Here is a 27904-nt window from a genome sequence, read left to right as displayed (position 1 = left end):
CGAGCTGTTCCTTTCTTTGTTTTGCAACCTGGATATGACATGTTATGACACCTTAAGTATGTACAATGAGTTTTCATTTTATTATAACTCAACTTTATGAGCAAGGCGTCTATGCTGGAACTTCATCCAGTGAATGTGCTTGTCCTGCACCACCAGTTACAACAGAGGGAGCTGCATCCCTGGGACAGGTGCTTTTTCAGTATCTATTATAAATGAAAATAAATAAGATATAGGGTTTCACAGAGTTCTAGAAAAATTACTCTTAATAAACTACAGAGAAATATAGCCTTTCTATAGGTTTATTTCAAACCACACAATAGAATTCTATAGCAGGGATGTAATTCTCTATTAAAATGTTTAGGATGGTTTGAAATAAACCTATAGAAATGATATTGTTCAGTATTAAATTGTAAAGGGCATTTCCATAAGGGTGGATACCAAAAAGCATTAGTTTGTTATGGAATAGTTTAATAATAATATGCTCTGAGAAGTGACATCAGTTGTGACTCCAGCAGTGATAACTATGGGAGTGTATTATCAAACAGGCAAATTGTTTCCATCCTGATTTAATACTGGTTTATCAGAAAGTAAATCTTTACCCAAGTTTTCTAATGTAGGTCCTGATCCTGCAATTTACAACCTCCTGTTCTGTATAGACCTCCCTGAAGTCCAAGAGACTCCCCATGGACACAAGGGTCTGCGTATGCATTGAAGATACCTAGTTAGGCACTTTATTCGAAGTACTGACCACTTGTAGCTCCCATTGAACTTAACAGGAATTGAAGTTACTCAGCATCACTTATTTAGGGGGCCAGTTATAGGCATCCAAGCCAGAAAATGTTAGCCCTGATCTTTATATATTATACTTTTTAAAAAATTCAGGATTCTTTTTTCTGATTGTTGAGCTAGCAGAAAGTGTGGCAGCAATTCATTATGTTCTCTGCTGGGCTCCCTGAGGGTGCATGTCACAGGGTCAAATTTTCTGAAATGAAGATAATTGACCATATAATTCTCAAATTTATACTAAATTAATGGCATTTTTCATTATACCCAGGAGAAAATCCTGCCCCACCTCTGCAAGCAATGAAAGTCTTTAATAGAGCAGAGCTGCTGTGGTTAAAGTATTCAGGAGTGGGGGAGGCCGAGACGTAGTTCTCAGCTCACTCTGGGTGCCACAGAGAAGTGCTTCCTAGTAACATGGAGGAGGTTTGGAGATGGGAGGGTGTCCACTGTCAAAACTACAGGCCATATGAAAAGGAGATCAGAGGGACTACTACACTATTATATTTCTGAGGCTAAACTAGCAGCTTTGAAGCATCTCCACTGACACATCGAAGACCTGTGGATGATGGAAAGATTTCCTTTCTTCAGCCACAAATGAAGCTGGACAAATCTCACTTACCCAGCTTTTGTATTGGGGATGAGGATATGGACACAAACGAGTTTTAAGAGCTTTGCAGGGCTTTTATTTGAATCCCTGATTCAGGAAACCTCTTCAGCACATGCTGAAGTCCATCCCTATTCAGGACAGCACTTAAATACTTGCTTAGGTTTAAACATGTGCCCAAGTACCATTTACTTCAATGGGACTTAAGCATGAATTTAAGCATTTTCCTTAAGAGATATGCTTTCCTCAATCAGAGCTTTAAATTGCATATAATTTTTCCTTTCAATTTTTATTAAGATACACTACATGGAAGAAAGAAATGCTGCATTTATTAACAAGTGTATTTTGTTATTAACAAAAATTACTTTAATCCACCTGGGTGAAAAATATCATGGTATTAAAGTGATAGAGCAGGGTGTTCACATGAACCACAAAGCTCTATCTTAAAATAATGTTTGAGTTTTGACTCAAGACACACAAGCACAACTACATTCTGCTGACAAGCCGTCCTAAGTCCTGGACACAGCCCCTTGTGTTAATGGCTCATAGCACAGACCACCAGAAACATTAATGATAAAGAGGAAACTAGCTTTAAAATCTTAAACTACAGGTTAAAAAAAAGGTACAGATACACAACTGCAGCTGGGGATTGACAGCTAGACATTTCATACCTGTTCTTATTGTGTACACACTTGTCATGTTAGCAACATACTTGGCTATACAGTAAGAGAATTACAGTGAAAAATTTCTCTGAGTCATTTTACTATCCACTATTGCCAAGACATTCCCTGTCACACAGGAGGGTTGGGTTTTGCTTTGGAGGTTTTTGACATGGGATGATGAGGAAACTACCACAATTACCTTGTGTTTTAGAATAACGTTATTGGTAAATTTGAAGAAAACCTTCAATATTTGTTGACCCGCAATAATTGCTAATTCAAAATACAGTTAATGTACAATCAGTATCTACACAAACCAGGAAAAAATACTCTCTCACACCATTCTTAAAAGTTAGCCCTTCATATTTTAGGGAAAGCAGAAGTTACTTCAAAGAGCAGCATTCTCTCTCATATGAATTTGTCAGGATTCTAGTGTAGTGATGCACAATTCTCATAAAATACAAAGCTAAAGTTGACTAAACCCACGCCTTTTCTAGAGACTAATGGAAACATTTCTTCTAATGAATGCCTGTGAGATTTAAATAGTTTGAGTTACAAAGCCATTGAAATTTTACTGTCTTTTCATATCAATAACTGGTGTGTGCTATTAGCTTTACAAAGAAAAGCTGCTAATGCAGTGCTAATACATTAAAAGGTAGCATTAACAATACACAGACATTTATAATAGCTATTGCTTATTGAACTGTAACATAATGATTTGCTTTATACCAGTGATTCAGAATTGTTAAAAATTAAATATAGTCCGTTGGCCTTAACAGCTCAGCAGCTGAGCCAGATGCTGATATGCAGGGGAGGGGTGATTCAGGAAGAATAGTTGAGCTTTTGTGCCTCAGTGGAGGCAATTTGTAAGCAACACTTACAATTTTCAATGAGACATTAGAACTCAGACCACGTTGGGGGGATCTGCAGCTTGTTATCTGTAGAATATAGGCTGGATTAGCTGCTTCTAAAATCCAATGAGTTAATTCAACAAAGAAAGGGGTACTTTTATAAAGATCCTCCTTCTCACTTAGAAGTCAGAGCAGTGAGGCTGAGCATGATAAAAGCTATAGCCCCACATGGATGAGCCTGCAACTTTGAAAAAGTGTATCCATCATCTTCCCTAAAGCTACGAATGTCACCAGATAAAAACTCATGCAATACAGTATAAGAGTTCTCTTGAAGTTATTTTAATGGTTTTAGATTTAGCTTTATTAGACCATAATTCTCTCCATTCTAGAGCCAGAAAGCCACAGATTGTCCATTTTCTATCTGAGGCATAATTTTCCCATTTATTATTTTTTCCCTCATTCTCCCCCTCATTTGTTCCATCGGATAGGCATCAACTTAGATATGCAATGACTTCTCAAAGAGGCCCTGTAGCTGCAATGCATCAAACCTACTTTGTTGAACATTTGTTGGTCACTGCAACCTTAGCTTCATTTGCTTTTTCCTGAAATGAATGCTAAACAGCACTGCTTCTTCTGCAAGCAGGACAGATGTGTGGCCACCTTACCAGCTGATATGAAAGAACTCTTTTTCCTGCTGTCAAAAGGCCACTACAAATCTACAACATATACAGCATTTCCCCAAAGCCTGATCTCCATCAACTCACTAATCTAGGGAGAGAGATTTCTGAGTGTATACATTTCAGACATGTCAGCTACTTAACCTAAACATTTGTTTGTGCCTAGTAGAATATGCATCCAAACACCAGGGCTGAAATACTGGCCCCACTGAAGTCAGGATTTTACCGCTGAGAGAGCTTTAGAAGTCTATCTGCTATATACACTCTTCAGTTGAAAAGTCCAACATGATATGTAGGGAAGGAGCATCATAACACTATAGGATGACCAGACAGCAAATGAGAAAAACCAGGACGGGAGTGAGGAGGTAATAGGAGCCTATATAAGAAAAAGACCCAAAAATATAGGACTGTTCCTATAAAATGCAGACATCTGGTCACCCTATAACACTAAGAAGAGGACTGAGCTTGCCACTTTAAAAAAAAACATTTAGTTGGAATTACAGGGATTGCTCTTGCAAGGTGCTGAAGATTCAGACCCTGATGCAGCAAAGCACTTAATCACATGTTTAACTTCAAGAACAAGAGAAGCCCCATTGAAGTCAAAGGAACTACTCTCATGCATGTGTTTTTCTGGATCAGAGCCAGAGAGCTCAGGATTGAACCCACAATTCCCTTTGAAATGCATCATGCCATGAAACGTGGATGGAAAATCAAAGGGAGACCTTTTCCCTTGAATTTAAAGCACAGGAAAAATCCACCTCCCAGATGTGCATGGAAGATCAAACAGAAACCCTTGCCTCACCAGCTAGTGAGTCATGCTCCTTGTGGTTGGGTGTGGTATAGCAGGCTCTTCTCCTTTTACATCCCCTTCTGACAGCTGCTCTGTCTGTGGTCTGCTGAGTCTTGTGACTTGGCCCTCCAGCTGGGTCACATGTAGTCCCGCTCCTTCCAAGGTAAACCAATAGTCCACCAAACAATAGTCTATCAATTTCACATTTGGCCTTCAATCCAACTCCAGACTCACTAGTCCCTAAACATGATATCAGGGAGTTTCAATAGTCTTTACCCCTTGCAAGAGGGTTTCCATTCCACCTCCCTTGGTGAACTGGTAGCTGAACCCAGGCCCTCCCTCTCCTCTGGGTTCTGGTCCAGGGACCCTGAATCAGCAGCCCAGACCTCTCGCTGCCTCCCTGCACCAATTCCTATCTTGTTCCCAGGGCCGGCTCCAGGCACCAGCTTATCAAGCAGGTGCTTGGGGAGGCAACTCGGGAGTGGGGTGGCACTTTCAGGGATTTGGCAGCAATTCGGCAGAGGGTCCCTCACTCCCGCTCGGAGCGAAGGACCTCCCGCTGAATTGCCGCAGATCGCAATCGCTATCGCGGCTTTTTTTTTTTTTTTTGGCTGCTTGAGGCGGCAAAACCCCTGGAGCCGGCCCTGCTTGTTCCATCCTGGGTCTTTGCCAAATCCTTCTCCCGGTGTCCCAGTGTATCAGCGCCTCTCTCTCTAAACCTCTTTCACAGTCTCTCTGCAGAAAATATAAGACTCCCCTGAAAAAAAAATTTTTGTTTTTATGTTACTTCAGAATGCCTAATGGTGAAGTCTTCTCACGGCCTTTTATTAGCAATTTCTAGAAGCTCAAAATTACTTCTTCCTAAATTGTGCAGTAATCAAAGTTTAAGCTAATTTAGACTAATATGCCTGTTTACTTAACAATGCACTATATATATTCCTTAAGAATTTTCATCACTCCTTAAAGGTCAAATTTTTTATTAACAAGTGTCATATTAAATACTAGTTATTGCACACTTGATTTCACTTAAATTTATACCAGACAGCCCATAAGACATTAATATATTTTGTAGCCATTTATATTCTGAGAAATTAAACAGGCTAATAGAAGTGTGATTAGAGGAAATTGTTCTTCCATCAATTTTAGATCACCTATTGCCCTGATGCTTTCTCCATTCTCCAAATTCTGTCTCAGTGCAATGAAGGCCACAGATGAAGACTCTGTTACAAAAGTATTAGGAGCCCTGTCAATGCCTTTTATTGTAACAACACATGTCTGAATAGAGTTTCTCTCACCATCTTTTTTCTCACTCTGCTTAACTTCCACATCATACATTCCCAAAGGTAATTCTCTGAAGGACAATTTTCTTAGCAGTACATTGAGTCCCAGTATCTCATTACTGTTTGTTTTTTTTCAATTCCACACCTTATTCCAGTTCACAGGCTTAGAGTATCCTTGTACTATTGTTCAACGCAATCATTCCAGTTTGATGGCAGTTGTTTCTGTAGTACAAGTATTTCCTTAGGATATGAACTAAATAGCAAAAGAAAAGGTTATTTCTTGTACAGTCAGTATGCTGTAACTCATCATATTAGTGCTGTTCTGAACCAGCAGCACAAAGTGTTCAATAAGCAGACACACCAAATAATATGGTGTAGACTACTCTAATAACAGAGATATACCCTTAAGAAACTACATTCATTAAAGCAGAATTATATTGTGAAATATGTAATGTACACAATATGAAGAACAAATATTACCATGTTATTATTCAGTACACAGTATTCATCACCATGCTAAGAGAGACTACTCATCTGACTACAGCACTTTTCCAGTAGCATATCAATGAGCTAGAACCATATGGTTAGAAGAGACCGCAAGGATCATCTAGTCTAACCCTCTGCCAAGATGCAGGATGCTACTATGTACAATACATCCAGCAATACTGAAGAACCTGTGCTAACGATGACATGCTCTAAAATGACAACAGTCTCAGTTCTATTAAACTCAATGTAGAAAAAATTCCAAATGAGTTTAAACTTAATGTCTGACCACTGGTTGTTCAGATCACCTCTTATAAATTAGGCAACAAATATAATTTCATTAAATTAAAAAAAATACAATTTTGCCACATGCATACATACATGTGTTGGGGTATACAAACCCCACACTGGACAACAAGAGGTTAAGGAGCTGCTCTTGGCTCAGACACAACTCCCCTACAATACCTACAAGGCATGCACAGCTGGAGGAGGAGTTTAAAAATGGAGCAAAACAGCTCCCTTGTAGGCAGACCAGGGAAGAGAACCTGAGAAAAGGGCTGACTGAAGGCAGGAATTTCCCAGACAACCATTCCCTGAAGGCCCCTCCCCGAGGAAAAGATCCTGATACACCCAGAAAGGCTCCAGTGGACAGAGAGGTGCCATGCTTGGCCACGAGGAGGTGCCAGTGGTAAAATGACCCCTTCACACCTGTATATATGTGACATGTGCATATACTCCCACTCCAGAAAGAAAAACTTACCTCTGTCAGGGAACAAGGTTTCATAAAAAAAAATGGAAAATAAGGAACATCTTAAAAGGCAGGAAGGAAAATAACATGCAGTAATGGTATATAGATGGATAATTTGGTTATCACTTATAATGTCATCTTTTTGGTCAAAGGTTCTCCAAACCAAGATGCAAATAGCAGAAATTTTGGTTTTGTGTTAAGAAGTGACATATTTTCATCATTACAGAGGTTTAACTGAAGGAAAATTGTTTTTAAATTGTTTTTAGTTATCAAGTACTAGCAATACATTTAAATTAAACAAATTGGAAGTGGTAAAAAACAAAAGTGACTTCATGTTATCCTTTCTGTATAGGTATTTCCAACAGAATTAGCATATAGTTATTACAACCTTCTATGGCATATTTCACGGTAATGAAGTAAATAGCCCAAGTCACCTTTGTACTTAAATTTCTGTTTTATTTTGTTGACATTCATGATATTAAGTTTATTAATATTGACATGTTTGTACATATTTCACAGCTTTATTTTTTCATCACTTAAAATTGTATCTGCTGTATGAAAGGACTTAGTGCTACATTCCTTACTCAGGTCAAACTCCCATTGAAGCCAACAGGTGTTATGTACAAATAAGGATGGTATGTTGAGCAGTAAGCTATTAGGATAAAATCATTAACAGAACCAATTAACATTGTTTTAAAAACATTGTTGTACCTGTTTGATCACCATTATGTGGGGGAGTTATGCTACTATATAAATCCCCAACACCAGAGTTGTATACTGTAATTCTATATTAGATGAAAGGTTATAACCTAAATACATGTTTATTTGTAAATTTATTACCAATGAAAAGTAAATTGCCAGGAAAAAAAAACAAGTTTCTGCATTGGCTATAAAAGCACATATATAAATCTCCTTGTCAGACAAATGGTATGAAGAGGAGTTATATACAGAGGAGGACAAGGGAACATATCTCCCCATCATCTGCTAAACACAGAGAGAGAGAGAGAGAGAGCACTCCTCCCTCAAGATGACCTGGCACCAGGGCATTCCCTCTTCTCCACTCCATTAGTTGGGAAATGTAAAGTGTGAGCAACAGCAAGACCTGGAGTCTCTGGAGCTCTCAACCATCTTCACCAATGACAGAGCAGCAACAGTGCTAGATAGCCAGGAAGAACTGGTGTATCCCTCTTCTCTAAAATGCCTGTACAGTGCTTTGAATATATAAAGCTCTATAAAATACTATCTATTATTAAAAGATTTCTCACTCCTCCCCACCCCTCCTTTCCTGGCGTAAGAAAGTAACTGGGAAAACTTCACAGGAAGAGAAGGTCACACACAGGTGCTCCCTCTCCTCTCTTTAGGGGTGCGGAAGGGAATCTGGGGCTGTCCATAAATTATATAACACATTAGGAGGTGAGTGGGTCCTTAATTTTTGCATGTGTGTTTCAGTATTACAAAGAGGTACAAACGGTGGGTGGGTCTTGAAAGTCACCCCCAAAAAGTGTTATGTAACTTACAGACAGCCCTGGACAGAGGAATGTTATGCAAAATATCTTAAAAATCTTCTAAATGCAGGAAACTGCATTAGGGATTTCAGAATTGTCTGACATCTCACCTTTCTGTGTTATGCATCAATACAGATTTTCCATCCTAGTAGAAACTGGAAAAGGTAGCACCAGGGAGGTGCCTCTGCTGAGTTTCTCATGCTGCACACACACATACTCACACAGCCTTCTTTTTAGCTGACTATGGGGCACCTTAAGGGCACAAACACCTGTCCAATACATCTCTCCTTGTGTTCCCATTCTCTTTGCCTGGCTGCATCTTGTGACCATATGAGGATGCAACACTGTGCCAGCACATAGTATTGAGACCTATCACAACAGCCACCAAAACTGGGGAGGGTCTTCCTCCTGCCTTAATCTACTTCAGCCATTCCATCTAAATGAGTACTCTTCTTCAAGGTAACTATTATTCTGTTATTTAAGTATTTTCCAAGGTCAAAATACAAGCGATTGCCCTTTATGTATTAACTAAAAGAAAACAACACAATTTTGTCTAATAGATTACCCAAGTGAAAATAAATCTCACACTGTACTATCATTAGCTATGTATGCAAGTGCACATATTTTGGGCTAACTTCTGCTTTCAGTTACACTAATGTAAATTCACAAATCCATTGACTTCACTGGATTTTCTTCAGATTATTCCAGAGTAACTGAGACTTGAATTTGGCCACATGCATGCAGATATAAAATCTTCTGTTTCTGAAATGACACGACAGATCATCTGTGTGGCATTTATGTCAGAGCCATGGCAAAATGCTTTTCTAAGATGAATAAGTTGAAGAGAGAGAATGTTTGCACTGGAAACAGGAAGTCAGGAGCTGGCTTGTTTCCATGGAAACAAGAGCAGCAGCAGGCAGAACAGCTGTAGAAAGAAGGCAGAAGTTAAGCAGGCAGAAATCTCTCTTATTTTACCTTATTGATATGATGGTACAAACAAACAGATACAGTCCAAATTTAGGGCAGGCCAAATCAGCTGCTGTTAGGTAATTTATTAAGCAACAATTTTCAGTCAAGCCCGCCAGCAGACATTCTCAATCTATTGCGGTAGTGTTGTAATAGTATTCCAGAAGATAACTAGTAAGCGTCATCTACAACATGATTTAATCAGCCCTTGGGGTACAGTAATCTGTTGGCTAGATATGAATTGCTGTAATACTGCTGCATCCACTGTTGCATAAAGTACAATTCTTTCTGTTGCTTTAAAAGCAACAACTGTCCCTACAGACTAAATATTTCAAACAGAATGGTTAGGTCTAGCTAATTTAATCTAATGTATTGTTTTCCCACTAAACAAATAAAACTAGCATTTTGCTCACCAGAATGACAAAAAAAGCTCTCAATTTCTTTATGATCCTTTTTATTTCCTTAGAATACTTCTGTAATCATTTCCAGATGGAAGAGGGCTATATGACTCATAAGAGCTCAGAAGGTAACATCTGAAAATATATTTGTTTCAGTTGCAGGAGAAATCGATAATTTGAAATTAGAAAGGTTTGTTACCTTGCGCGTGAACATTTTCTTTTTTACTCTGTCATACTTCCTTACTCCTCCTCTCGCCATGTTTCAATCAGATTAACCCAGCAATTTTATTTCCAGAATCAAATTTTTTTAAAAGCTTCATACATCATTAACAGCCTAACCCTAAGGCTATAACCAGCACAATTTCCAAGGGTACTCAGTTGCCTTATTATAGATTAGACACCTTGCAAAAGTGAGACCAATTCATCAAATTAAGAATCAAGATACTCCTGCAGTGATGCCTTTAATAACAGGGCTCCCTAGTATACCATATGTCAAGTGGACTTTAACATTTTGAAGTGAGTCTACAAAACAATACGTGTCCAGGTGCAGCGAGTTATATGGGCCAATAGTGCCCATGCTCCAGCAAATTCAGGGCATGGAGGCCTGGCTCCACCAATGTTCAGGCCTGGGTCTCTCCCCTGGCCCCACCTGCTGCACCACGTGCCTCCCCCCGAGTGCCCCTACCTGCGACCTGGGCAGTGGGTGGCTGCCCTGCCGCTCCACGCTATGCTCCCTCACCAGCTGCTGACAGCTACAAAAGGGAGTGGTGCCACTGCAGAGGGAGGAGAGGAGGAGCCACACACGTGATGGCAGCCCTCCCAACCCTCTGGCACCTACCACAGGAGAGGTGAGGGGGCTTCCTGGACCTGAGAGGAGCCCAGCCCCTAGGAGCACGTGCAGTGACGGTGCCTGGTGAGTGTGCTGCTGGCAGGGAGAGGGCTGGAGGGACTGTGGAGTCCTCCTCTCTGGTCCCAGCCTTGGGGCAGCCTGCCTGCACCTCAAACTCCTCATCCCCAGCCCCGCCCTACCCCAGAGCCTGTATCCTCAGCCAGAGCCCTCACTGCCCTGCACCCTAACCCTCTGCCCCAGCCCTGAGCCTCCTCCTGCTTCATGAACCCCTCATCCCCGGCCTCACCCTGCAGTCCTCACCCCCACACCCCAACTCTCTGTCCTAGCCCTGAGCCCCTCCCACACTCCAAGCCCCTCATCCCCAGCCAGAGCCCTCATCCCCCAATACCCCCACACATTGTGCAATATAGGAAAACTGTACTGTTTCCAGTCCATTTTTACATTATATATATATATATATATATATATATATATATATATATATATATATATATATATATATATATATATATATATATATATATATATATAGGCTTACAAGGCAGAGGGTGCGGGACTTGGACCTGTTCTGGCACCACCAAAAATTATACAAAACTGCTGCCCCTGTACATGTCTCCTCTCCCATCTTGCTCAATGTAACTAATTCCTGCCCACTGCAGTCACCTCACAATGCTTGAGGATTTTGGAGAGGGTTAGTGAGATAAGTCTTTGAAGTTTAACTGACTAATTTTATATTAAAGTGTGGTATCCTTACGACTCCTATCCCCCTTCAGCAAGAGTGCTGGTGGATATACCTTTTTTTTTTTTTGGAAGTTCTGCAAGAAGTATTTTTCCAGATGGACCTAAAGTTTGCAAGGACCCTCAGAAGTTTTTGCATATTAATGAATATTAGCACTTCATGAACATTACCTAATTAGCTGTCATAACCCTCCTCACTGTGAAGCAGGCAAATATTATTGTCTCTATTTTAGAGATAAGGAAACTATGGGTTATGTGACTTGACTACAGCTACAAAAGGATTAGAATGTAAAGGGCCTTACATGTAGTACCATATTTCGTGAAATAGGCCATGCTGATTGTCACATTGTTCAACTACCTCATTTTGCAGCCACTGTCCCCACAGCTGTGAATGAATTTACGGGCTTCTCAAAATATGAGGAGCATGTGGCCACAGTTTTTATAGACCCTAAGGCCAGATCTGAAAGCCCATAGTGGGGACTGTGAATAACTCAGGATGTTTCTGAAAAATAAGTAAAAAACCCTAATGATCTGTTTACACTGCATCACATATTCAAGATTATATTTCAAAAGAAAATGGACTAGAAAATTTACTTGGTTTTAAACATGAAATCTGAAACTAGCCCTGGCATTTGTAAGTCCCTGTTGGAGCTGGGAGTGTCCGATAACTAAAAGCTTCCTGGGTCCCAAAGGCTGGTTCTGTTTGAACTTCTTCACACCCAGCACTTAATTTTGACTCAAATATTTCCTTATAAATTTTTCAGATTCATCTTTGCAATTTGCTCTTCTTGACTGCAATTAATACTTTACACTTATATAGCAATTGCCTCCTAAGGATGTCAAAGTGATTTACAAATATGAATTAATTAAGTCTCAGAATACACTTGATAGGAATAATACCTATCTCAGAGATGGGGAAACCAAGACACAGATGTGTTAAATGACTGGTCCCTTCTATGCTAGTGTCTTAGCATAGTGTCTTCTTATATGTACGTAACAGTATTTTGCAAAATGCTGTTTTGGGAATGATTTCTCTATTACTTATGTCTGGAGTGAAAGACAAATGTTCAAAAAGAGAACCACAGTAGGAAAAGTTGCACAGATCTGGAAATTTTGAAAAAAGTATTCTATGTAATCCCATTTAAAAGACATCCCATGTGTATATCACATTTATATCTATATAGTGGCAGGAATTATACTGATCATGCTCTACCTTGCAACATATCTAGATCTTATCTTTGTTTTACTAATATATCTCTTTAAAAAAACAAAACAAAATCAAAGCCCCACCACCACCATTTTGGACACGTGAGTTCTTAAGGAACATCAGTTAATATATCAATACTTTCTCATTCTTAGGCCATTTAACAGAATATTGAAAAATCAGGTAATAAATCTCAGTTACCATCTGAATATGATTAAGGTTGAAGATTTTTAGAATCATAAATAGAGACAAACGCATCTTTCATCAACAAACTAGTTACTTCCACTATTTATATAACATCATTTGATGGTCTTGCTAGAATCTCTCTCACACACACACACCACCACAAGTTACCATGACAACTTATATTTGAATTTCTATAAATTTCTATTTTTAGAGATCACAGTTTAGAAATCACAAATCATAAATATTAAGTGCTATCCTGTTAATCAAAATAAATAAAATGCTAGTTTTCTTCATCATATTTCAGAAAATTGAAATTGCTCAAATTACATAGAACAGTAATCCTAAAAAATAATAGTGATTATGAATGTTTAACACTAAGTATCTCTATAATCTGAGATAAGTGGTTCATGAGTCAAGAATCCTAGAATATCAGGGTTGGAAGGGACCTCAGGTGGTCATCTAGTCCAACCCCCTGCTCAAAGCAGGAACAATAGCCAGATTTTTGCCCCAGATCCCTAAATGGCCCCCCTCAAGGATTGAACTCGCCACCATGGGTTTAACAAGCCAATGCTCACACCACTGAGCTATCCTTCCCCATAGACTACAATGCAAAGTGTGAAATCCTGGCCTCACTGAAGTCAATGGGAGTTTTGCAACTGACTTCAGTGGAGCCAGGATTGCACCTAAAATGTTTATAGATTTACACATTGTTTATTTGAGTTTACACAAACTATTATTGCATTTATCAGAAGTGTCAGAAAGCTATCTTTCTTTCTGGAAAGATGGTGTCTAAATTGACAATAGCATTTCAATTCCAGATTGAGGTTGCCATCACTTAGAGTCTTTCACTATATCTACACTGCCAAAGGAAAAAAACAAAAAAAAACCTGAGTCTCTGAGCCCAGATCAACTGACTCAGGCTCATGGGACTCACATTATGGGGACTAAAAATATCAGGGTAGATGTACCTGCTTAGACTCTGATACCTTCTAGTTTCAAAGCCCAAGTGGGAACCTCTACATTACTATTTTTAGCCCATAGCACTAGTCCCATGGGCAACAGCCTTAGTTCACCCAAGCTCTGAGACTCACTGCCATGAGTGTTGTGGTTTTTGTTGTTTTGTTTTCAATCTTGATGTACCTAGAGAATCATCATTTGAGACCAGAAGGAATCAATAGATCATCTAGTCTGACTCCTATATATCACAGGCCATCAATACCACTCAGCACCCACATACTAAACCCAATAACAATCAAACTATTACAACCCATAGGAGACTAGACTATTATGAACCACAGACAGAGAATATACGGGGCCAAGGTGTACCAGTACCTGAGGTCCCCAAAATGGCAGGGAGGTGATTAAGTGAAATTGTTCATTAGGTGTTCACTAGCACTTAGACACAAAATTATTTTCTTCTCTGAAAGCCACTACCAATTCACAAAGTGGCCTTCTTAGCAGAAAGGTCACCATAAACAATAGCAGCCTTGAGAAAAAGCAAAACAATGTAGTTATAGCTCTAGCAATGGACTTATTCACTTCAGTATTAAGCAGCCAGTCAGAAATCAAGAGTTCAAAACTAGAAATCAAGAGTTAAATCTACTGAGCAGTAAATGAAGTCTCTTCTATAACATTAATATTAGCAGATTACAATGTTATGTTACAATATAAATACACAGTTCATTTTTAAGACTCAACAAATCCACTAATATCAACCAAACAACTAATGATAAAGTGTTCTGGTCCTCAGAATTGAAAGATATTGTTGAGGAATTCAAGTGGATCAAAAACATTTGAAGGAACTATGGTACTATGACTCAATTATAGCCAGCATTTGCCTTTCCAGGTTTCTTTTGGTGTCTTCCATTTAACCTTTACTTCATATTTGTCAGCTCTCTGGCAAAGAATGTTGGAAAGTCTCCAAAAAAAACAAACAAACCCACTACAGATTCAATGCACAGTTAAAAGGAAAATGAAGGTAATGAATAGTCTGAAGATGTTTTCCAATGGCATTTTGATGAAGATGAGTACTAGTTTGATGTCTAGAACACATTCTACTTTTAAAATAATATTGCTGAAATATTATAAATGTGTGTGTATGTCCCATTAGTAAGCAACAATAGGAATTTATTCCATTATCATTAATCCTCTATTATATTTTATTTCAATATTATCTGAAGCCAGTGGCACAGACAAAGCGAACTGCTGCACAAGCTTTGATTCCTTGGGAATGCTACCAATCAGTGAAGAACAGGAGTGACTGGGGAGCCTCAGAGCACCTGGGAGAAATGTACCTCCTGCCTGGATAGTTTCTCCTCTCACTAAAGACCCAATCCTACCCCCATTTGAGCCAGTAGGCATTAACCCATTAACTTCAGTGGGAGCTGGATCAGGCCCTACAATATGATTCAGCAACATACTTAACCACATGCTTAATTTTACAAAGGTGAGTAATTCTATTGAAGTCACTAGGACTACTCCCACAGTTAAGTTAAACATAGTTGTAAGTATTTGCAGAATGAGGCCCAAGTTTGAACCCTTCAGAAGAAATCCTGATACATATGTTGCAAAACATTTATTCCACTTGCATAAAACAAAACCACTTGTAGTTACAACAAACACAAAAGGAATAAGTTGTTGTGGGGGGCGGGGTTTTAAAAAAAATTAAACCTGGGAAAACCTCCATTCTTTTTCTTCAAAAACTGCACCTGATTTCCTTACCAGAAGGAACTCCAGAGACTTAAATAGGCCCAAAACCACAGGTCAGACAGTGAATCCAAATGGTGATTGAATAAGAAACAAAAATATGAGACTAAAATCAGGGTCTCACTCAAAAACAGAAAATAATCTGTGGCAAAATCCTAACCTCCAGTCTAAATCAAGATAATTTAGTAAAATCACTTACTGCCTCAGAATTATGTCCTGGATCACAGAATGAGTAAGGGTCACCCTCAGAAATCAAGGACTAATCCAAGGACTAGACTGAATCAGGATCACCCTCTGTCACACACGTTAAAGTATGATCACCCTCAGATCCAGACACCAAAGCAAGGAGAGAACTAAGGACACCCTCACAAATCACAGGGGGTAAGTCACTCTCACTTCACTATTAACACAGTGTCACTCCCAAAATCAAAGCCTGAGCAGGGTGGAGGAGAATGAGTCAGAGTCACTCTCTAGCAGGGTCCAGATCCTGCTACTCTTGTGGGTATCTATAAACTTTGGTCAACTCATCCCCACACCAATCCTTTCAGAGGACAGGTACAGATTTAGGGTCACATACACCCCAACACACACCAGGGATCCAGTGACTGAGGCAGGAGTACCCCCTCACACACATACACACACCCCCCCTCAGGAGTCCAGTGACTGAGGCAGGAGTACCCCCTCACACACATACACACACACACACACCCATCAGGAGTCCAGTGACTGCGGCAGGGGTGCCCCCCCACACACATACACCCTTCATCCCAGAGGACTAGGCACTAAGTTAGGTTCACACCCCATCCCAAGGGACCAGGGCCTGAACCAGGGTCCCCCCCCCACACACACACACAGGGAGACCAGAAACTGAGCAAGAGTCACCCCTCCTCCACATATACAAACACCCTTGGGAACCAAGGGCTGACTTAGGGGGACCAAGGGCTGATTTGGTCCCTCCAGGATTGACCTAGAGTCTCCAGGAAATGGCGTAGCGAGCGCCCTCCGTACCCTCCGACCGGAGGGGGCCCCGCAAGGAAGGGGGCCCCTAAAAGTGGCAAAAAAAATGTTTCTGCATTGTAAGGGGCCCTGGACATATGTTCGGAGGGGGCCACGTTCTTTGTTACTACGGCCCTGCCAGGAATTAAAGATTATTCTTGAATTAAAGATTATGTCAGGTGATGAAATCTCCAGGAATCCATCCCACCAAAATTGGCAACCCCCGGGCTCAGGGGCTGAGGCAGGGTCACGCTCTCCTCCTCCTCCTCCCCCCGCTCAGGGGCTGAGGCAGGTCACCCCCGGGGGGGAAGGAGCAGAGGCAGGGTCACGCCCCCCCCCCCAGCTCAGGGGCTGAGGCAGGTCACCCCCCAGGGGGGGAAGGAGCTGAGGCAGGGTCACGCCCCCCCCAGCTCAGGGGCTGAGGCAGGTCACCCCCCAGGGGGGGAAGGAGCTGAGGCAGGTCACGCCCCCCCCGGGCTCAGGGGCTGAGGCAGGTCACGCCCCAGGGGGGGAAGGAGCTGAGGCAGGGTCACGCCCCCCCGGGCTCAGGGGCTGAGGCAGGTCACGCCCCAGGGGGGGAAGGAGCTGAGGCAGGTCACCCCCCGGCGGGGAAGGAATTGAGGAAGGGTCACGCCCCGGCCCCCGGACTCCGCGCCTGCGCGGGGCCGCGCTCTCACCCTGGCGGCCCGGGAGGAGTAGGGGTCCTCGAAGAGCGCCCACACCCGGGGCTGCAGCCGTCTCCAGCGCCCGCCCACGCCGTCGGGGGGCCCGGCCGCCGCCCCCACGTCCTCGATGCCCAGCCGCTTGGCGGCCAGGTCGTCGTCGTCGCCGTCGAGCGGCGGCTCTCCGTTGATGAGGTCGGGGGTCTCGAAGATGTCGAGCGCCTCCTCGGCGTCGCGGTGCTGGCGGTAGGTCATCCAGCAGCAGGGCTCCACGTCGGTCTCGTCGATGCCCCAGAAGGCGAGCTCCTCCTCGAAGAGCGGCCCGCACACGTCGGCCGGGCAGTGCAGCTTGCCCGTGCGGTAGTAGTTGAGCACATAGGCGAAGACCCCGGGGTGCCGGTCGAAGAAGAACTCGCTGGGGCCGCCGCAGTTCCGGGGGCTGCCGCCGCTGCTGGCCTCCGGGCAGCCGCCCGGCACCTGCGGGGGCAGGATGGGGGGAGGCGGTGGCGGGGGAGCCGGCGGCTGCTCTTCCCCGCCCGAGGACTCGCTCTGGGACTCGCTGGCGAGCAGAGCCAGCCGGGTCCCCGGCAGGGTCTTCAGCGTGCTCCGGTAGGTCTCGTGCCGGGTGCCCCCCACGTTGAGGATCACCCTCTCGTTATCCTCGAGCTTTCCCATCTCTCTGGGTCAGACATGACTGGGGGGACAGACAGACAGACCCGTCAGCGTGAGGCCAGCAGGGACTGGAGGAAGACGTGAAATGGGAGGGAGGATAGGGAGCCCGGTTCTCTTGAGATCACTTTCCACCTCCTACCCCCTTACACGAAAATGCCCCACATCTTCCCTGCTCTTTACCCTCCTCCCACCTCCTGTGCCCACCACCTTGGTCGACCCTTCCTCTCTTCCCCAACTTGCCGCCTTTCTCTCCACCACTATGAGCCAAATCTCCAGAACTGCCTTTTCTATCTTCCCCAATCCCCCTCCAATAGGACCTGCCTTCCCCTGACATCCCAGGGTCTCCGCCTCGGTTTCCCACTATTCCCCTCCTCGCTTTCCTACAATAGCAGCTGTTAGAGCTTCTCTTTGCACCAGCGACTGGAAAGTTGGTTTGCAAACGACCCTGAAACAAACCTCGTAGTCCTTTGCTGTATCCTTGACGAATTCAAAGCACTGCCGCTCCCACACCCCCTTCTACAAACCAGTCCTTGCCTCCCCTGCTCTCAGATGGCTTGTTCCCCCCTCAGTGATCTAGACTCTTCCCCTGCACCTCTTCCTTCCCCCAGTATAGACAGAGAGAAAGCAGAGAGAAACCAAACAACCCTGCTTCTCCTTGATACGGATCAGTCACCTTCCCCACCCCTTTTTCCTCTCCGTTTCTGGGTTTCCTGGATCAAGCTCTCTGAATAAAAGCAAGCGGTTAAATTATTTGCTATTTGTCCATCTTTTATTATATTAGGGACTTAGAAGAGAAGGTTTGGTCTCTAGGAGGAAAAACCAAACCTCAGGCAGCAGGCACACCCTTAGAGGAGCTGTTAGCGTGCAGCTCTGGCTGCTACTTTCTCAAAGCACTAACCTCCCCACGGATTTTACCTACACATTCATATTTAGGAAGACCAGACGGAATCAGAGCCAGGTTGGCTTGGATTTTTCCACGGTATCCCCCTTCTCAAATACCTTAATGAGGAGAGAGAGAGAGGCTCCTCTTCATATACAAGACGCTGTTTTCTTCGCAGCTGTTGGCGGATCCTCCGCCGACCTGTCAGGCGAGAACTACTTGTTGTTTTTCTCCCCATGTTCAGGTGGCTATTCCACCGCCCTTGGTGTTGAACTGCGAAAGGAATAAAAGCAGCCCCCACCGCCTGCTGGTAGATCTCGCTTCCCTCATTTTGCCCGATACATGCAATCTTTCAACATCGGAATGAAGAGTAACCATCACCGAGAGAAAGCAAAACCATGGGTGGCTGGTCAGAGCACCTAAGGGTGCTGGCTGCTGTAATCCGAGCGGCTGGTTGGGAAGACTCTAATTTGAAGGTGAAAATGCAACTCAGGTTTGTCTTTCAAGCGCAGCCCCTCCCCTAAGGAGGGTGGCGTGGGAGCTGTCCCTTCAGCACCACTCTCCAGCAAACTCCATAGCGCACCGCCCTCTCCGAGGGTGCGCGGCTGGGGGAGACGGCAGCAAATACACATACCGCCTTCAGCCGAAAACGGCAATGCCGCCCCCGCTTCTGTGACACTGAATCGTTCCCTTAAGGACAGCAGCAGGGAGGAAGCGGGGCTGGCAGTGGCTGTTTATCTGAGCGATGCAGGGAAAGCGGCACCAAGCTACAGGTGACACTACAGCAGAGAGAGTTCGCCTCTCTCCGAGGCAGAGCCGCGGTACCCAGCGGGCACAGCTGGCCTGTGCCGAGGGCCCCTGGCTCTCGGGCACAGCGCGCCAGCAGCCTCTCTCCATGGGCGGCAGGAGGCAGGCACATGGCGCGCAGCGGCTGCAGCAGGGCTGGATCAGTCCGCGGCACTGGAGGCCCTCACGGATCAGCCCAAGCAGACACCTGCGGCTGGCGGAGCCCGCTGCCTCCGCTTCCCTTCAGGCGCACAGGCGGCGGCCGCAGCTCTTCGGGCAGCTAGGAAAGAGGAACCGCACCTTGTGTTCATGCGGCTGGGGAAGGGAGGATTTGGAGCAGGGAGCTGCCCCACAAATCATCCCAGCAAAGTGATCACCCCCGCCAACACCACCTGGCAACCCCAACAGAGCCCTATGACTGGGCATCAGGTTTCTACGGCCTCCCTCCCTAGCCCATTAGTGCTTCTTGTTTTCACGCATGCTGGAGGCTGGTCAAGGGGCAGAGATACCTCAGGCCCCAGCAGAGGATTGTGGGAGGCGAGAAGTCGCTCCTGCGGCCTCCTCAATAAAGGGATTTCCTTCCACCTCAGCGGAGGTCTGGGGTCGTCACCTGGGCACCCCGTGAAGGCTCTGCTGGAATAGCGGTAACTGAGACTACACACATCCTTGCCAATAGCAGATACAACTACCTGATTACAACTCCTAAAAGCCAAAATCTGTATTCTGTACATAGTTGTAAATCCGATGTAACTACTGAAAACTGATTGTTGCAACCGAAAAGAGAATTTAGCCCAATATGTTTTATACTTGCTATTTTTTGGATGGAGATTTACATTTTAGACCTTTCAGAGGCATCCTTTCTTGAACTCAGCATATGAAAACAGACCTGCATTGCTAAAATGTACAGACATGATCTCAGGTGTGTAGTGCAAAAAGGCTTTCTTGTTTGAAATGGTAAATAGAGATGAGAAACACTATATACATCTGTTGGATGCAGCTTACAGCTGTAATACATTTCTGCAGCTGCCTTCTGCCCTCCTGGTGGGAAACCCTGAACTGGGGCGCCAAAGACAGAGCCAGCTTGGAGTCACAGGGCTGCTACTGATCCACTAGGATGCATGCAATCTCATATGCAGGATCTATTCATAAGACAACCATCTCTCCAGCAGAAATCAGAGACAGAACCCCACAAACCAAACTTTGGAGATTTCTAATCCTACAGTCCATATCCCATGCCGGATAGGGTAATATGTCTATTTTTTTAAAAACTGGTTTTACTGCTTGAGAAAATATTTCAAAGTGGGGAAAAATCAGTCCACCTTATAATGTAAAGCTTTAGTCAAGTCTAAAAAAAATTGCACAGTGCACCAGTTTCTAAATATAATACAATTAATTTCTTTTGGTATCATTCCTTCTTGTACTTTAGCAAGTGATAGATTTCATAGCAAAATACAGAAAGAAATCATAACAAAGTTGATTTCAAAGCCCAGAAGGGAACACTTTAATAAAATAATGGAATAAATATAACAATATTCTACCATCAGCTTCTTCCTGACTGGCAACACTATTTTAATCTTCCCCTCAAATGATCACATTTTACTTTCTACTGTAGAATGTGAAAGAGGCCCAATCCTGCATTTTTGTACCCTTAAAATACCCACTGAAGTGGGAGTGTTTAAGGACAAAGCGTACAACAGCTTCAGGTTTGGGACCAACGTGCTTTTTAACAGCAAAAAATATAGTCAAAATAGAAAAATATTTCCACTCATACCAACAGCAACACAGATTCATGTTAAATATTCATTGGAAAGGTGTTTCTGTAGTTGAAGATTTGGAAATTCAGGATAGCTTGCAGGAACTGAATGAATCTCAGCAAAGTACAAAAAACTCCCCTTAGGATAGATATTTTGAAAGGAAAGCAGATCATGCATTATCAAACAGAAAAAGTTGACAAAGTCATAGAACTGTACTTGAAGAGATTGCTTTCTGGAAATTGGAAGCCAAATTAGAGTTGCACTTAACAGAAAAGGATTGCTATTGCAAATTTAAGTATCATGATTCAGACTCAGTAGAACTACCAACTGTGAATCAATACAAGAAAGGGCAAACAGGAGAAAAGAAAAAAGTACCCTTATCTGAAATTATGATCTATAGAAAAGAGGAAAAGATTTCACATGGAGGCACAAACCCTTATTTCTACTAAATTTTCTAAAGCAAAGCAGCATTTGCCCAATTTCACAGATGCTATTGTAAACAGGAAGAATGACAGAAAATATAGTAATAGTTGAAAATAGTATGATATAATCAAAAATGTAATCTTAAATCAATTTAAACTAGGGTGCAATGAATACCACTAATGTTTTTAAATACAAGTTTAATCATTGAGTTTCAATCAAGTTTTGAAATGTTTCTTCCTCTCCATTTTTCTCATGATCATTTGTGTGTGTGTGTGTGTGTGTGTGTGTGTGTATGTCAACTATATATAATTACATCTTTTGATCTTTTACAGATTTGGCAGAATTCATTAGACCATAAATCAATATTGTTATTGTTGTGAATCTCAGTGTACAATCATTAACATTATATCAGAAGGTATTTTGAGCTAAACTTTAGGGCCAAAATCATTCCTTACAGTGACTGATGTACAGGAAGTAGAAGAAGAATAAATTAAGCAAATAGATATAAAATTGCACTGTTAGGAGTCATAAGATGATTAAATTGTGCAAAGTTAGAGGGGAAAAACAAGAGGGAATTCTGATGATTAAATAAAAAGAAATGTTGATATTTTTGGACTTTAAAAATAAGAGTTAAATGCAAAATGGGTTTGATTAATGCACATCATTGGTGAAGACAGGTCTTATATGGGCAATGAAGACAAAATGTTAACTAGAGCTGAGTAAAACTGGTGAAAAAAATTGTGTGATTCTGAAATTGTTCTACATTTCATGTAATCTGACTCCCCCCTTAAAATTTCAATTCATTGTAAAATTTCTCTCAGTAAATTATGCAGAAACTCTTTTCACATTAAATTTTGACTGGAAAGATCAATACACACTTTTTCAGAAGGGAAATGCAAGAAGCAAAGGTAGAATGTTGTTAGAAGTAATGTGACACAGAAGAATGAACTCAGATATCCTCAGTCCTCATCCTGCTACTCACACTAACCTAACTAATCATCCAAAATACTGCACTACATGGGTTAGTTAAACCTTACATTTTACATTTCCTGACTTTTTTAAAATTAATAGTGTTATGTAAAATTAATGCAGGTTTTTGTATTTAAATTCATCTTTTCAGAAGAAAAAATGTGCTGGGAGGTTGGGGGTGAGAAATGACAGCTTCAGCAGTATGGTGTGTACAGTTTTGCTTTGCATAAACTCTGAACTGCAGCACTTACTTGCACAAAATCCCTGATTCTTGAACTTTGATTCTTGAGCTGCACAATGGTATTTTTCCAGAACTCCACCAGTCAAATTCTAGCTCTCTGTTTCAGGATGCAGGTCCAGAGGACTCCTCTGTCCCATTTCCCCTCTTGGTTCTCCAGTCAAGTCACCAAGGAAATTTAAAATATTCCCCCTCTTGGGACTGATTTATTAAGCCTTCACAAAATACATACATACATCCTTTGGCCATTCCTTTGTCGGGGCTCATCAATTACCCTTGATTTAGGGCTTCAGCTCTCTTGGCTCACCTGTTCCCTTTGAGTAGGGGAGGGCTCAGTCCCACTCCAGATCTTGGGTCTTACTGGAAATATCTCCTAAACTCTTTCCCAGCCTATGTCCCTGGGAGCAAGATCCTTCTGCCCTTACTAGACAGTCTCCAGTCTCCACACCTCTCCTTAGAACTGTGCTTGAAACCTGGCAGGCTTCCCAGCCCATCATCCAGTTTCAACCACAGAGGAGCATCCCTCCAAGTCTCTCTAGGTTCCCTTTGACCAAGCTAAGAGCACTCCTGTATAAATCCCAGCAGATAGACATATCATTCAGGCACCTGTCTCCCATTCCCATCTTGGTCTGGTCATCCTTACAATAACTGTCAGTCCCAAAATACCTGTTCTTAAAGAAGCTATTTCTTGGAACAACGCTAGCCTTTAAAGGGGACAGATCACCCTGTTATACTTTTTGATCCCCCCCAAAAAAAACCCCGCAAACAAACAAACAAAAAACCTTAATTGATGCTAACTAATTCTTCAAAAGCAGCATTGAATTGAACTGATGCTCTGAATGGCTGTGTGCCTCCATACAACCCCCTTGTAGCCTCCTGCATACATTACCCATGCCAGGGGCATTAGTAATCCAAGATGAGGGGGAAAGTTTACTGACCTGTGTATCTGCAACTTTTCAAGTAGTTTTGTCAGTAAAGACCTACATCTGTGGGATGTAGACTTTGTCTAGAGCTATGGAATATTCTATGTAAGTATTTCAAGGTGGCATAGCCCCAGGCTCCCTCAGTACTGGGCACTATTTAGTATCCCATACCAATTCTGAAAAGTGGCAATGAAGCTTTGATCTGTCCTGACAATCTGCTTGAACTCCGGTCAAAGGTCAGTAATTTCTTTCTCCTTCAAGTGATGTCAGTACAGAGTGCCACTTCTGGGGCACTGACAAGCAATCACAACTCTAAACAGGTGAGTTTGAAGAGAAGACTAATTAAACAATGAGTACAGTTCTGGTTTCCTGAATTAGGCAACCAATCTTGAGGCTAGGTCAAGAGTAGTGTTCTATAAATGTATGGACTTAGTTCTTGGCAGCAGCTCCACATTTCCACAGCAGGAATTATAAGAAAATATGCCTTAGATCTAATCAAATATGCTGAGATACCCTGAGGGACTTGGAAATCAGCTAATTAGTGTCTCCAATCCAGAGTCAGCAATTGTGTACCAGACTTCCATAACTCCTAACTGATTATTTGACTCACCTTCTCACTGTCAGAAAACTTGAAGATCAGAGATGGAAAGCAAGGAAGGTCTGGGCCAGATGGTCATGTCCTGAGAGATGACATCTGAACAAACTTCTAAGTCTAGCTAGCCCGGAACCTAGCAAGACTTCACTAACCCTCAGCTCTGCTCAGATGCCATGAGCTGGCACATGAACAATGAGGGGATGGGAAATTTAAGAAATTCTATTTACAAATAGAAGCACTATCCCTGTGCCTATGTTTCCCCTCCAGACCATGTCCATTCTTGTCCATTTTAGCTGATGTTCTTTGGAGTGTGAACTGTCTTTTATATGTGTTTGTATTAGCATACAGCATAATAAGGATTTAATATCAGGTAGGTCCTCTAAGCACTACTGCAATGCAAAGCATAATAAATACAACTGTTACCCAAAATGTTCAGGCCAAATCATATCAGCCTTTGAGCTACAAAAGGATGTTTTCTATTGGGTGGATCAAATTATCCAACCTGTGAAGGTTCATTATTAGTTACTAGTACCATGATCTCCTCAAAAAGAGGTATTAAGACTAGCTCCTGAATTGCCCTATGCTGAACATCTGGGGATGAACACCCTAAACCATCTGCTATTCTCATTTTATTAGCAAGCGGTGTAGAAGGAGATAGCCAATTTCTGAGCCCTCTGCATGGAGTGTCAATGGGTGTCCCTGAAAAAAAATTTAAAGGGACCTTTAGTTTCCCAGGACCAGGTTAACACCCATTTGAATAAACTGAGTTGGACATAATTTGGTCCTCTGAGAAGAGCACAAGGGAACACCATTACATTTTAGTTTTACTAGCTTATGCCATTCACTATCCTAAGGCCACCCACTATCCTAGAGCCATTCCACTGCAAAAAACAAACACAGACCATGGGTTAAAATGGTAGTCAGTGAGACCATAAGAACTGGACCACTTTCTCCGGTGTTCATGGATCAGGGGGAAAATTTCATGTTCCACCTAATGCAGGAGGTGTGGGATCTCAGGATAAAGATCAATTTGTACCATATTTATAACCCCCCAAACTGATGGATTATTTGAGGTCAACAAAATCCACAAAAATATGTTGTGAAAATTCATAAAGAAAGATGCAAATAATTAGGACAGGCTCCTCTCGTCTCTTCTTTGTGACTCAGGAAGTTCTACGGGACTCCAATAGATTTTTCATCTATTGGCTCTATTGGTTTGCGGATTAGGTACATCTATCCCAACAGGGTAAGGTATCTGCTTTAATGGTCTGCCTTCTCTGGCGTGTGGTGGCAGAAATTGCATGCAGAATTTCACTGACTGAGACATGCAGATTTAAGATCAAACGCCAAGGCAGTGCAGGAAGCAAAGAAAGATTTCTTTATAGGATCTGCAAAGTCTCATATTGTGGAATTGTTCTCAGTGTATTTAAGCTTGATGAATCTTGGCTGCTTCCATTTAGTTATAGTCAAGTGTTTCTTTCAGATTTCTTTTTCACGTTACTTTGCAAAGTTGCCCAAGTTCCGACTGAGCTGTCTATTGCCATGGAAACAGAGCAGTGTTCTCAAGAAGACAAATACTGAATCTTTGCTCACTGAGGTGATAGAGATGCAATAACTTGTGACGTGGACCCTTGTCCTTCCTTGCTGGTAAAAGATAGTGGGGGAGTACTGGTTCCATTGTTGTTTGGAATTGTCTGTTTCCTCATGTGATGACCGGATTCTGATGATTCTTAAAGAAGCAGTTATGAGGCCACTGTTCATGAAACCAACTCTTGACCATGACAGTCTGGCTAACTACTGACTGGTATCCCATCTCTAATTATGGAGAAAGGACACCAAGATGGCTATGGCATGGAAAATTATTTTCTTGAGTCCTTAGATTTCCTTGATTCTGGTCAAATCACATTATGGGTTTGGGTATAGGAATTAAACTGTACTGGTTGTGTTAATTGATCTCCACCTAGCAGTGGATGAAAATATCATATCCATGCTAATTCTTTTAGAACTTTCAGAAGCTTTTGACAACACTGTCAATTTTTTTTTGTTCACTTGTTTGTGAACCATAGCGGTGGTGGATAGAGTTACTTCATTTCTTTTTTGAGAGAACCCAAAGGGGTAGTTGTGGGCAATTGTTCTTCTGACCCAAGGGTTCTGGTCTGTAGGGCGCCATAGGGATCTATGCTGTCACCTGTTCAATGTATTTAGGAGGCCACTGGGATGGCTAATGAGGAGTATGGGTTGCAACTAGAACTGAGTGAAATTTTTTAGTGAATAGTACATTTGCTGAAAAAATCATTTTTCAGGGGAACTGAAGCTATTTGTGAATTTGAGTCAAATTTGGCAAATAGTTTTGGCTGAAGAACAAAAAAATTCAGAAAAGTCAAAACGTTTCAAATTGACATTTTCAAAATGTTGGGATTCCACCCGAGACCTCTTCCACTTGGCATATCCAGAACACCTTGTCCAGTTCTGGGAAAAACTTTATCCAGTTCTCTGGAATCCAAAAAACTCAGTTCTACTCCTGATTTCATCACTCAGGTTCCTTTATTTGGCATACAGCAAAACTATATTAAGTTGATCAGACTCAAGTGGAGCAGGTGGGTGCAGGCCAGGCATACCATACATCCAAAGTTACATAAAAAAGCTCTTTCTTTATATATATTTACACACTTCATTGCATTTACTATACAATGCATCACACATTTTGGGATTAGCTTGGTTACTTTTCAGGAACCAATCCCTGTGCAGCACATTCCGTCCATGCATTCTCCATGCTCAACCCACTCTTTACCCATTCCTAATTTATCTTGTCTATTGTTAGTAAATAGTTCCCTGGGTGTTCTCACAAGGGTTCCCAACTTTCTAATTTCAGAAAACCGAAGACCCTTTCCCCAAGGCCTCGCATGCACTCATTCCATGCCCCATTTCTCCATCGCTCGCTCTCCCCCACCCTCACTCACTCACTTTCACTGGGCTGGGGCAAGGGGTTGGGATGTGAGAGGGGGTGAGGGCATCAGCTGGGGGTGCAGGCTCTGGGGTGCGGCCAGGGATGAGAGGTTGGGGTTCAAGAAGGAACTCCAAGCTGGGACAGGATGTTGGGGCAGAGGAGGGGGTTTGGGGTGTGGGCTCCAGGTGGCTCTGGCTGGTGTGGTTTGCACGGACTCCGGGAGGTACTGATGTCAGGCAGCCCCTTAAATAGCAGCCACACCAGCACTGCCTTAGCATTTCCTGGGCCTCAAAGGCTGCTCTATCAGCCATGATTCCTGGACACATGGCTTGGCCAGCCCACCAAGGACAAAAGTTTTTCCTGCTCTCTGGAATGCTGGGGGTGGGCAGGGATAGAATTCCCCATGACGACAACCCTCCATACTGCTGCCCCAGCTTGCTGCACCCCCAGCATAGCCCAAATCACAGCAGCTCTAGGGAGAGTGCTGCTGCAGGCCCCATGATCCTCTCCCCTCCCCCGCCTTTTGCAGTGACCTTCCCAAACCCTCTCTTTCATCTACCCCCCCCCCCGAGTCTAGCCACTGGCTGGGGCCTCCATGCCCAGCTGCTGCCCAACTCTGCTTGGATCTGTT

At 42.8% G+C, this 27904-nt stretch overlaps 1 protein-coding gene across 7 annotated transcripts; it reads right to left on the bottom strand.

The window, feature by feature from the left end:
* Window positions 1-114: 114 nt before the first annotated feature.
* LOC120395573 (potassium voltage-gated channel subfamily C member 2-like) lies at window positions 115-19224 on the bottom strand. Of its 7 annotated transcripts, XR_005592704.1 has the most exons (5): window positions 18758-19224; window positions 17102-17780; window positions 5660-5899; window positions 4377-4519; window positions 138-203 (listed from the first exon to the last, which is right to left on the bottom strand). XR_005592704.1 is itself a non-coding variant. In XM_039520059.1 (3 exons), exons 2-3 carry the CDS (start codon window positions 17759-17761, stop codon window positions 123-125), a joined length of 741 nt encoding a protein of 246 aa, XP_039375993.1. In that variant the 5' UTR covers window positions 17762-17780; window positions 18758-19224; the 3' UTR covers window positions 115-122. The 7 variants fall into 7 exon arrangements, 6 of the variants coding, with proteins under 6 accessions (XP_039375993.1, XP_039375994.1, XP_039375995.1 ...); XM_039520059.1 differs by lacking the exons at window positions 4377-4519; window positions 5660-5899 and having other exon boundaries at window positions 115-203; XM_039520060.1 differs by lacking the exons at window positions 4377-4519; window positions 5660-5899; window positions 18758-19224 and adding an exon at window positions 18678-18745 and having other exon boundaries at window positions 115-203.
* Between the last annotated feature and the right edge of the window lie 8680 nt (window positions 19225-27904).

Source organism: Mauremys reevesii, linkage group 1 (assembly GCF_016161935.1).
Source record: "Mauremys reevesii isolate NIE-2019 linkage group 1, ASM1616193v1, whole genome shotgun sequence".
In the NCBI taxonomy this organism is placed as follows: Eukaryota; Metazoa; Chordata; order Testudines; family Geoemydidae; genus Mauremys; species Mauremys reevesii.
The sequence above is the reverse complement of the archived record's forward strand: the minus strand, read 5'-3'. Positions and strand labels throughout refer to the sequence as shown.